This window comes from Panthera onca, chromosome A3, assembly GCF_046562875.1.
Source record: "Panthera onca isolate mPanOnc1 chromosome A3, mPanOnc1 haplotype 2, whole genome shotgun sequence".
In the NCBI taxonomy this organism is placed as follows: Eukaryota; Metazoa; Chordata; class Mammalia; order Carnivora; family Felidae; genus Panthera; species Panthera onca.
Window position 1 is genome coordinate 2,065,695 of NC_138341.1, and position 12,232 is coordinate 2,077,926.

The 12,232-nt window shown below is 63.4% G+C and overlaps 1 protein-coding gene across 5 annotated transcripts in view; it reads right to left on the reverse strand.

Annotated features, from left to right (window-relative positions):
• Positions 1 to 2,276: 2,276 nt before the first annotated feature.
• The window catches only part of EIPR1 (EARP complex and GARP complex interacting protein 1), a 117,560-nt gene continuing 107,604 nt past the window's right edge, over positions 2,277 to 12,232 (reverse strand). For all 5 annotated transcript variants that reach the window (XM_060647799.3, XM_060647795.3, XM_060647809.3 and 2 more), the window contains 4 exons: positions 8,931 to 9,067; positions 6,187 to 6,354; positions 4,772 to 4,939; positions 2,277 to 2,767 (listed from right to left, as the gene is read on the reverse strand). In XM_060647799.3, the coding sequence (XP_060503782.1) occupies positions 2,593 to 2,767; positions 4,772 to 4,939; positions 6,187 to 6,354; positions 8,931 to 9,067 (648 nt within the window). In that variant the 3' untranslated portion in view covers positions 2,277 to 2,592. The remainder of the gene's footprint in view (positions 2,768 to 4,771; positions 4,940 to 6,186; positions 6,355 to 8,930; positions 9,068 to 12,232) is intronic.

A 12,232-nucleotide genomic window follows, 5' to 3' on the forward strand; every position in this document is an offset into this window, starting at 1 on the left:
ATACTCAACCTGGACGCCTATGAGCCGGGGGAGCGGCGGGCCCACCCACCACCCGATCGCTGGCCGGGGGCCCAACGTTGGCAGAAACAGGGCACTTTCCTCCCTCCTGCAAAGGCTCCAAGGAGCCACGTGGGCTTGATTCTGCGGAGGTCAGGGAGGCCTCCAGAAGGGGGACACTGGGGCTGGTTTTGCCAGATGCAGAAGGAAAAGCGTGTTCAAGAAGAGGTCCTGCAGCCCGACAGGGAGGCTGACACAGGACGCCCCCGAATGCAGAGACGCGGGACACCGGTGGACAAGCAGGCTGGGGTCAGAGCCCGGTGATCGAGGGTTAGTGGACTGATTGATTGATTGATTGATTGAATCGCCACTCTCGAAGTGCTCCTACCTATAAGGTGGGGTTTCGGGTCACAGCTTGCAGACCGCGTCCCTGTGAAGCCACGAGGACTCAACGGACACCAGCCGATCACCTTGCCATCATTTCCTGGGGCCGCAAAGTGCAGAATGGTTTCACCGCGTGGGGGATCGGGGACCAGCTCTGACCCCTGGGGGTTCTGGATTGCTTTCCTAGTTCTCTTGTGTTAGACAAAAGGATGTCACAGAAGCTAACAGAGGCAGATGTCAGCTTAGGGACTGAGTGAATGGATCTCATCTCGTATTTACTCCTGTTAACGCCCGAGAACCCCACTCCCACCCTACAACTGACTCAGCTCTGGCTTCTGACGCTTTAAGGGAATTGAGAGTTTGCATTTTTCACAAATGCCACAAAAACTCGACGTGTAATCAAAGTGGTATTTCAAGCGTCCAGCCACGTGTCCGATGAGTATTTTATCTTGAGACACAAGATCGGTGTCCGGGCATTTGCTGTCTCCACAGAGACACGGGATGGAAGAACCCAGGGAAGCAAGACCCCCATTCCAGACCCCGCAGCTGTGCAAGAGCGCCAGGGCCCTCCAGGCTGCCGGGCCGGTGTGCCCCGCGTGCCCCCGGCACCTGACGGCGGGCCCTCCCCCTGCTTCACTTGGCCTCCGGGACGTGCCACGGGCTGGATGGTGTGCACCTCCCCCAGTGCTCCCCTCCCTCCCCCGCGGGCCCCTGGCCCCCGGCTCCACGTGGGGCTCGGCCCTGGTCTTCCCCATCCCAACCCCACGGCGGGTGCCCCGGGGCGGCCGCCACGACAACAGACTCCGCTCCCCACGCAGCCAGCCCGGACCCCTCCAGAAGCTCGGCTCAAGTATCCAAATGCCGGTGGGCATGGCCGCTGGGCTCCACGGGCGTCTCGCACTAACAGATCGCAGTCGGCAGGCAGCTCCCATCTCCGACCCCCACCCTGCTCCTCTCCAGGTCTTTCCTGTCCCGCAACCGTCCTGGCCGCTCTGACCAAACGCTGGGCCCTCCCTGGCTCTTGTCCTGGCCTCTCACCTACTTGTAATCTGTCAGCAAAGCAAACTGACGGCCCCACTGTAGGTCCATCCAGAAACTGACCCCCTCCCGGCATCTCGACGCCACCTTGGTCAGCACCACGTGGCAAGGGGCCCACGTGTCCTCTTGAGTCCAGAGAGCTCTGGTCCCTGATCCAACGGGCGGCTCAGCCGGCCTCTCTCGGCAAGCACGGCCTCGCCCGGGAAGCAGGTGCACGGCACCCTGAGGGCCGCACGGAGGGGCAGGCACACTACGCAGAAGCAGCGGCAGCGAGGTTACCCTCCTGGCCCGGACCCGGCGCGGCCAGAACCTGCAGGGGGACGTCGGGGCAGCTCCGATGGGCCTTCTCGTTCCGGCTGAAGGACTCACACACACGTGAAGGATCTCCTGTGCTTTCGGAAAACGGGGGCTTGTCTCCTCGTGTCCCACCCCCACCAGGCACTCATGCAGGGGCAGGGTGGGCTGCACGCCTCCGAGCCAGCGCTCATGACCCGGGGGCAGCACAGACCCGTGGGCCCACGGCGGGGGACCGGGCACGAGTCCACACGTCCCGTGTCCGCCTCACCGAGGAGTGGGGGTCCGCACCGCGGTACGGGATTTCACGAGGGCAGGCGTGTGGCTTTGGGGGACAAGAAGCTGCCTCCCCCGGTGCCATCGGCACCACGCGGGCAGGACCCAGGATCGGCGGCCAAGGCTGATGGGAGACACTCACTCCCGGCCACGGTCAGCGCCCCCAGCCGGCCACGCGGACGCCACGATCCGCGCACGGACGGGTCAGGCCCAGAGAAAATGAGCGGAGAGCAGGTGACAGGGCCACGCGGGGCAGGGTTCCTGAAAGAATGAGCCAGAAGCCCGGGCCGCGCGGCCTTGCTTACGTTACTTTTAATCTCAAGAGAAACGGGAGTTAATGTTATGGAAACAGATACTATTTTCTTTCAGTGACACTCCCGGCACCCTCGAAGAGACCAGAGAAGCCCAACGGTGACCGACGGGCAGCACGTCCTGGCGCCATCCCTAGAAGACGGGGCACCTCGCCGAGGCCCGGCCGCGCAGGCGCGGGGGCTCCCGCGGCGGACGCAGGTGAGGCCGGTTCCCGGAGAGCGGCCTGTGGGGACAGCCGCCTCCGAACAGATGCGGGGGTGGGAGAGCCGGCCGAGGACGGCCGGGGACGCGCTACAGCAGTATGTGGTACTTCAGGGCCCTGGGCACCCGGTTGATGACGAGCCTCCCGTCGTAGCTCAGGGAGGCGAACAGCCAGGGGTCGGCGGACGACCAGTCCACGGCGTACACGCTGTCCTCGTGCTCCTCGTAGGTCGCGATGACGCTGTCCTGCGGGGGCTCCTGACTCCTGCAAGGCACCAGGGACACGCATGAGCGAGGCGGGGGCGCGTCCTGCAGGGGCCGCCGGGGCCGCTCCTCCCGGAGCACAGAGACCCTCACACGGCCGTGAGGAGCGGGCCCCCCGCGGAGGCGGACGGAATCCACGCTATGCCCGGGGACACTCTTTTCTCTGGCTGTGGGACAGCAGGTGCCGGGGAGTCTACGAGGGGCCACGGTTCAGGGGACGGTGGCCAGGAAATAACCGTGAGGGCTGAGCGAAGGGTGATGAGAAGCAGAAAGGACCCTGGGGACTGCCGGCGCGGCCCCTTGCCAGCCGGCCGGTGTGGCTTTGCAACGCCCTCGGCCGGGGTTCCGTGTCACCGCCCTCTGAAGAGGGGTGACGGCTCTCCTCCTCAGGAACTCTGACCGGACACGCTACACGCGTGGGGAGCGCAGTCCCCGCGTGCCCACGATGACAGGACGCCGCACGCTCTCCACTCGGAGGGGCCCCTCAGGCGCTTGTCTTCCCGTCTCGCGGGGAGCGTCTACTCGGACGGCACCCCGCGCTCCTGGACGCTGCAGGGTGCCACTCCCCAGCGAGCAGCATCCAGCTCTGCGTGACCCAACCCCCCCCCCCCCCACACCCGCTCACGCGGCAGCCCTGCCCGCCCTCCGGCGATGCCGACCCGCCGTGCCCCAGCGAGCCGTGTTCCACCCGCTGCAGGAAAGCCGTCCTGGGGATTCTGTTCTCCTGAATTTAGTGAGCCACGCGGACGGACCACGGGAGCAGGAAGGCTAGGGGACCCTGGGGATGATGTCCCCGCGTCGGCCGGCCTCCCCGCTCAGGCGATTCCCCGCAGCCGCCCGAGTGGAGGGCAGCACGCCGTGAGTCCCACCGGCACCGGCACAGCTGTCCCGGCGAGGGGCGCCAAAGCCAGCGGCACCGCGGTCGGCCGGTCCTTGCCCCAAACGACCGCTCCTGCGTCCCCGTAGTGCGGCTCCACGTGTCTGAACAGAGCACACCTGAAGCCACGAGACAGACAAAGGCGGGAAAGGCCCCAAGCACGGAGGTCTGGCCTCAAAGTGAAGTTAGGCCGAGCTCAGGTAGCTGCGGGAAGAATTCGGACGACGGAGCGGTAAAGGACCTCACGACGGAAGGGCCGGCCCTACTTCACGGCAGGGCTCGACGGGGCCCACTCCACACCGTCCCCCCCGGGAACCGGGACACGGGACCTCTGCAGGCAGCTCCCCGCACGGACAACAGTCTCCTCGAACAAGAGATGTCCCCTTTTACACTCCATGCGGCTGACAGAAGCCGCAGCCGCACTCCGCTCACAGCCGGAGGCTCCGACTCGAGCCTGGGGCGGGGGCACCCCTGCTCGGCACTAACCAGGAGCGCGACCCGCGCGAGCCCCGAGCCCCCAGGAGCCGGGCCGCTCTCGGGAGCACGAGCCCCGGTCTGAGCAGGTGCAGTCAGGACTGGAGAACAGCGCAGGAAGGAGTGTTTTGGAAACGTGCAACAACCAGGAGGTGCGACTTACGAGGGGAATCAAGGTTGACCACACTCCGTGGGCAACCTCGGGCTGAAGCAGGACAGGGGAACGGCTGGGGGTGGGGGCCGAGCGCGCCGGCCTGGGGTCCACGCCCGCCGCGGCGAGGGCCGCTGCCACCAACTGAGCCACACGTCTCAAATCCACGCCAGGGGAGGGGACGCCGACGGCGATCTCTCGCTCACGGGGACGGCAGAGGGATCGAGGCCGGAGAGCACGCTTAAAGACTAGTGACGGCCGTCAGGAGACGGAAAGACACCGGAAAGATCTCCTCTAGGACCCACGCGAGGAGACGTCAGCCAACGTGACCCGACTCCGACTCCCCCGCGGCAGGTGCCGACGTCCTCCAGAACCGTGACCCGCGAGCGGGCAGGGGCAAGAGCCTCCCCGACCACCCGCCGGACGCCTCCGCCACGAGCCACCCGGACCGCGCAGCGGTCGGGAAGAGGAAGCCCCGCGCCACCGGGAGCCTGTGCCCTTACTTCTCCTCCGGACGGCGCTCCTCCTGGTCGCTCAGGTCGTCGTCGTCCACCAGGTGGCCGAAGGGCTCGGAGGAGATGGACACCATGTTGGACAGGATGACCCTGCTGTCGCTGCTGCCCGTGAGCACGAGCTGGTCGTGCGAGTGGTTGTAGCGGACGCTCCACACCCTGCGAGGCAAGGAGGCGGGTCTAGCAGCGCTCGGACCTTCCCGGAAGGGGTCACGGCGGGCTCGTCAGGCGGCCGACCCCAGACTGCATGGTGCGACGCTAGGAAGGTCCCAGCAGACGGCTGGGCTCACTGCGAGTTTCTCCCGAACCTTCTCTGAGGTCCCGGAAAACAGACACGGGACCGAACGGAAGCACCCAAAACCCTAAGCTCAAGGGCTGCGCCGGAAGCGGAGGGCAGGTCAGCCAGACCCCAGGGCAACGTCCACAAACAGCTGCCACGGGGCCGCGAGCGTGCTCTGGGTCTGCACCACCGACGTGCCCGCCCAGGGAGCTCGGTGAGCCGAGCCGGAGGACGGGCGTCCCCTCGACCACAGCAATCACAGCCGCTCGCTGACTTTGGCGAACTCTACTCCAGCGTTCGGGTTTTTAATTTTCTGACTGCAGAAACGTCGTGGCTTCTGGAAAGTAATTCAAAGAACTCAGATACAGACCATGAGAAGCCAACTCTCCCGTGACCTGCCCACCCTGGCCTGAGCAAGGACGCCTGACAGCAATCCCGTTCTTCTAGATGCTTCTTCCACATACGTGCACACACACACGCACGAAGTATAGAGGCATATGTCCACATAAGCGTGCACACACAAGAACATATGCGCACACACGCACATACGTGAACACACAAGTGTGCACACATGTAGACAGTCACACTCACACAGGCAGTTACGTGTACAAACACACACACGCCGCACTGGAATGAAAACTAGCTCACGGCACGCACGTTGGTCTAGAGCTGCTCTCTCAGTGCTCACAAAGTACCAGACACACGGTAAACACTAAACGCCTTGGGAACGACTGTCGGGCACCCTCGGTGCCCGCACACGCAGCTCTTCTCCTGGCCTCGCCTGCTGCACAGCCCCCAGCGGCCAGACTAACCGGCCCCCTCCTGATGGGCATTCGGGCGGTTTGCAGCTTCCCAGCACCACAAACAACGCGCGTGAACAGCTACGCACACTGTGTTCGCGTGTCCCAACTGGCACTCCTTCCACAGAACACAGACGGAACGTTTTCCTTCTTTGCCTACATTGATGAATCCCAAACGTTCGGATCCGGGATGAGTGTTTCTTTAGGAAAAGTAAAACCGGGTGGACTGAGCGCTTCACAGCGGCCTTTCCAAAGGGAGAGTACCCGGCAGCCAGCTCTCTGTGCCCCGCCCCGCCCCGCCCCGCCCCGCGCCAGCCAGTCCCTACCAGTGCGAGTGCTCCTCCAGGGTCTTCACAGGCTCGGTGACATTTCGGGTGTCCCAGAACTTGACCTTGCAGTCGTCCCCGCAGCTGGCGAGGTAGTACTGCTTGTTGGGGTTGAAGTCCAGGTCCCGCACCAGCTGCCCGTGGGCGTTCTCTATGCAGTAGATCTGACTGCGGGAGAAAGCGGGGGGCGCACACGGAACGCGACGCGGGCGTGAAAACTCCACTCCGCGGACCCGCACCGCCTCCCGTTCCCCGTGGAGGGCCAGCCTCCCGGGACCGCGGGTCCCGCCACGGGCCTGCAGGCCGGGGCTCCCCGCTCGGCGCCTCTCCCGGCGGAGCCCAGGCCGAGGCTTCCTCAGGAGCACACCTGTGACTCCCCCCCGAGCTGAGGAAGGGACACTGGCTCACAACCGTCACAAAGGCGACCTAGCACCTCGGGAACGAGAGCGAGTCAGAGGGGCTGTCCCTGCCCTGAGGAGTGGGGGCAGACTGAGACGGGAGGAGAGCCGACCGAGTTCCGGAAGGACACAGAGAGAGAAAAGGAACAGGTCGGCGGCAGAGCGGGAGCACAGCAGTGCTGGTGGCGGGAGACAAGACACGGGCACGGAAGGAAAAAACTGGAAAAGCATAAAGAGCAGTGAAGGAGACAGGGCCTGTTGTGGCTGGGCTGTCCCTCATCCGCTCACGGCCCCTCGTGGCACTGACTCTGGGGGCACCTCCACCACGGCCCAGTGCCACACAGGAGACACGGGGCGCTTTTCACTTCGGTCACGCGGCACGCACACACATCTGTACACGCAGACACGCGTGCACCCACACATCTGCAAGCGTGGGCACACATCTGCACACACGTGCGTCCACAGTGTGCGTGCACTGACATGCACGCACGTGTACACACATACACAGGTGCATCCACTCGTGTGCACACACACACACATCTGTACGTGCAGACACGCGGGCACACACTCACGTGCATACACACACACGTATATGCACAGACCCAACGGAAACCTGACTTCCACTGCTCCAAGCTGCTCCTCCCAGGGTGGGAAATGAGAACATTCCATCCACACGAGGAGTCCTTCTGATGTCAGACACCCAAAGGCGAGGGGCAGGGCATCCAGGGAGGCTGCAGGGTGGCTGAAACCACATGGACGCCCACGGCGCTCTCAGCGCATCCCCGCTTGGCTGCGACCGGGCCTCCCCTGCGACCACGCCCCATCCCCAGTCCCCCGGCTTCCTCGCTGGTGAGCCGGCGGGTGGGATCTCCTTGCGCATCTGGCAGCCATGCGTTCCCGCGCCCTCGAGGTGGGGAAAGTCATTTCCTTCCATCTACTCCCACGCTGGGCCTGCCGGCCCTACACCACTTTAAACCTTGAAACGGTTCCTGTATCCTGCACCTTTCCAACACCCTAATATTTCTTCCTAAAAGAAGACAGCCCACCCCGAAGACTTTCCACGTGCAACAGGCAAATGTATGAAAGTACAACCGTGGCAGGTCCTAGGGCGCTGTGGGGACAGCCGCACGTGCGCGGAGCCCTGACGGAGGGTTTTCCGTGTGCCCTGGTGGCAGGGATTTTGGCTCGAAAGCACAGTACGTTCCAAAAACAACATCAAAAGCACCCCGGCTAGGCGAACACCAGAGCCGTCGGCAGAAGGAGAACTGAGTCAGCAAGGCGCGGGGCTCATCCCCGGAGAAGACCGGGGCGAGGGGGTTCCCATGAGGCACCGTCACCCACACCCCGCCTGCTCTCTGTCCGGGCTCTGCAACAGCAGCCGCGGAGTTTCTGGTCTCCAGAGACTGTCGTTCTTCCCGCCCTTGAAGGAAGAGTGAAAACAGAGGACGAGGAGGCCACGGGACCCACAGAGACGGGTTTCAGGCGGCACGTCCTTCAGGCCCGTGGTCCTCGGCCGCCAGCTTCCGGCTTCAAGCAATATTCACACCCCGAGGAAGTGGCAATTGATTATTTATTAGCCCCTGAGTTTCCAGAGGGGCCGCAGAACTACATTCAAAGTTGTGCCCCACCCTTGAAGGCAACACAAGCTATTTCACGACATCCGTCTCTGAGCCTCGGTGATAAATGACGGTGTGCTGAGGGGTAAACTGTATCTTAAGAACGATTGCACGGCTCCCGTTGCCACGGCAACAGATGTGCACCCCATCACTCCTTTGCCTATCAAACCACACCTGGAACAGAAAAATCACTCTTATTTGTTCCATTAGAACCACTGGCTGCGGCGCATAATGACTTAAATGACAAAGTCGGTTACCCGGGAGGCGTGTGTCTTAAAGGCACAGACACGGTCACAGGCACCTCCCCAAACTGAACCCGGGGCTGCACCTGTCACCCTGTGCTCGCTAATCACGGGGACCAGGAGCCCAGCGGCCACCCTGCCCCTGGCGAGGAGCTACACAAGCCCAGTCCTACTTTTCAGTGCAAACTGCCACCAGTCAAGGGACGTCCACACAGAACAGTAGCAGCTGAGGAACCCCGTCCACTGTGATGGGCCTGCCAGCTCCAGGCGGGGCAGAGAGACAAAGCGAGAGCTACGGCCTCCCGCAAAAGCAAGAGCGCACACACGCACAAGGGCACACGCGCACACACACAAGCACACAAGCGCACGTGCACACACGCTGTGTGACCCAAATACACCGGACTCAGAGTCGCCCCCTCGTGGATGAGGAGGGGAGGGGAGAGGGGGCAGGGCCCAGGGCACACCCACGAGTCACAACAGCCACTGACCTCATGCTCCGCGTGTCCCACCCTCGGATGGTCGTGTCATTCGCGGTGGCCACCTGGGTACAGGTGTGGTGAGGGCTCCACCGTCCCGAGGTGAACTTCAGCTGTCCCTTCCCTTCCAGGGACGCCGAACCGGCCAGCTGGGAATTGGGTGGTGTTCCAAGGGAAGAAGAGAAAAACAGTAACGTGAACCTTTTTTCACAAAGCTTGAGAGGACGTCCCGCACGCACGGGACATTATGGAAAATAACTAGGGAGTTCTGTCTTTGTCACCCCCCCTTAAAAGGCAAAAACGTTTGAACCTTATTTGGAAAAAGCTATAAAACCGAGCACGGCAAAAATAGAAAGCATATGAATAGCCCCCGTGCTGAAGGAGACCTGCCAGGGTGTGCCGGGCTGGCCTGCTCCAGCCCCAAGGCAGCACCGCCCAGCCACTCAGTCACCTGGCCTCCCTGACGGCCACGTCCCGGCCGGCGAGGTCCACACGGCTGCTCCCGGCACACGCGCCCCGGCGCCCAGTGCCTGCTGCGTCCTGAGTCGGGACAGCAGGGGCGTCTCTAAGACAGTACACGGGCACGATGTCCCCCCGGGCACAGCCGGGCGGTCAGTGCCCGTGCTCCCCGCAGGCCCCCGAGCCGCCACCACTACCATGCGCCTCCCGGGTTTAGGGGAGGCCTTCCCTCGCCCCCACCCAGCTGCTCCGGGCCTGGCCCCCGCCCGCCCCCAAGCCCTCTCCTTGGCAAAGCTGGGCCTTTGCCTCACAACACCCCAGGTGAGGTCTCCGCTCTGCCTTCATGGGCAGCAAGGACAACCTATTAATCCTCTCTCGGCACATAGTTAAAGGGTTACTTCCGTTCCAGGCAAGAGACAGGTACTGTGAAAAAAACCAAAAATTTAAAAAAGGGGGAGGGGGCACCAGGGTGGCTCGGTTGGTTGAGCATCCGACTCTTGATCTCAGCTCATGATCTCACGGTCCACGAGTTCGAGCCCCGAGTCCGGCTCTGGCTGACGGCACGGAGCCTGCCTGGGGTGCTCTCTCACCCTCTCTCTCTGCCCCCCACTTGTGCTCTCTCTGCCTCTCTCGCAAAATAAATAAACTTGAAAAAAAATTTTAAAAAAAGAAAAGAAATAGGTACTGTGTCCGTCCGACTCACGGGGACGCGGTGCTGGCGAGGCGTGCACGAAGCAGAGCCACGACCAGCCCGGCTCTCTGGGGAGAGCAGGACGACAGTCACGCGGCCGGAGGGCAGGACAGCACCCAGGGGGCAGCCATCTCCCAAGGAGGCCCGGGGCGTGCCCAGAAATGACGGGGGGAGTGGCTGGGGACAGAGGCCGAGGCCAGACGAGCTCACGACGGGAGAACGTGGAGAATGAACGCAAGGCTTTCCCAGGCTGACCACTGCTGGTCCAGTGGGCGCAGGCCCACACGTGTGCCGGGAGTTCTTGGGGGCCGTGAAGGGACACCGAGGGCAGCGGCTCGGGGCCACAGGCGGAAGAGCAAGGTCAGGCGAGGGGTCACGAGGGGCAGAGCAGTCCTGGGAACAGGAGGCCTTGGCTGAGCCGGGACCCGGGGCGTCTCGGGGCGACATCGGGAACAGCATCCGTGGGGACTCACACCAGAGCCCCTCACCCCTCACCCCTGTGCCTGTCCGCACCCGCTCTGAGCTGCTCTGGCTCCCTCCAGCCCCCAGGCAGGGGCAGCGGCACCCAGAGCAGACACCCACAGAAGACCAGGCCAACCCTGAGACTCTCTGAGAAATTCCTGGGGAGGGACGTGGCCCGGCCCAGTCCGTCAGGTGCCACCAGGACCAGTGGGCGGCGGCCAAGCAGGTGGGGTGACAAGGACACGCGGACCGCGTGGGGACAACGGACGGCGCACTTAGCCGAAGGGGCGGGGCTCTGCCCTTCCTGCTCTGGCACCAGACCTCGCGGCTCATCTCGGGCCGTCTCAGCAGCCCGGGCGCCAGGGCCCCTGGGAACGCGAGGCCTGAGGGTCTGTGGGAGGTGGCCCTGCACGGAGCCCCCGGGGGACCCCACAGGGCACGCAGGCCACCCCCACCAAGCCACAGACGACACGGAACGGTGGCGGGCGATTCACGACGGGGACCTACAGGCCGCGCCACGGAGGATCATGAGTAAGAACGAGGCGGGAGGCGAAGACAGGTGCCCGCTTCGCAGGGGGCATCGCGGTCTAGACGCTAGCTAAGGTTCCACACCAGGCGCCAGAGACCCGTGGGGGCTTGAGCCGGGCCAGCCAGTTTCAACCGCCACACTCCCGGCACTGGCTAAGAAGTATGTTTCTCCTTTAGGGAAAAAATAAATCAATCAAACAAGATTTCTCCAGGTGCTATTCCACATTGCCAAGGACGGGTTAGATCAGATCAGCAAGCAGGACAATGAACTCAACACACAGCTCCCTAGTTCTCTGTCACACAGACCGGCTCGTCACCGCAGGCTTCAGAAAGGTAAAGACACGAGGTCACACCTTCAGAAGAAGGGGATGTACGTTCGACAGGGGGACTTGTCCACAGGCTGGTGGGGAAGCGTCACCGCATCGCCCCGGACACGGATGACCCTTGAGCCTCGTCACCGAGCCCTAGGCACTCGTGTCCCTTCTGATTCCATCAGGGCCCCTCGGAGAGGTTAAGTCGGCAAAACTAACGAGCACCGTCTGCTTCCAAAGCTCACTCCACAGAACCAGCCTCCGGCCTCCAGCTTCCGGACTCTTCCAGCTTTCTGAAGGCAGCTGGCAATTAATCCATCAACCAACCAGCAACCAGCGGTGTGGCCGTCAGCAAGCACATCGAGTGGCCCCGGCCACGCCGAGTACGGCAGAGGGACAGGTGGACAGAGGGCCGGTGACCCGGCCCGCGCCACACCCCCCTGCTGCAGAGGTGAGCACTCCACGTGAGGCTCGCTCCAGTGGGAACGCTAACTGGTTATCAGCTACCGCGCGGTCCTGTCCTGGTGAGGTCACTGCAGCCGCACGACGTACATGCTAACAGACCCACGTCACAGATGAGGAAACCCAGGTATAGACGGGTAATAACTGCAAGGAAACCCCAGCCAGCCCGTGGCAGGGCCAGGATGAGAGATTACAACGGAAATCCGGACATCCCAGAGGAAACAGCGCTGGGCCAGCTGGAGGGGCCAGGCCGGGCACAGTGAGGACCCGGGATGGCCTCTGAGGCCGCACACACCTCAAATCAGTGAAAGCAGAGGGAGGCAGGCACAGTGAGGCAGAGACGGGAAACATACACATCCTGACTGGACAAAGGGCAGAGGGGAGGCGGTGTAGGCTGAGTG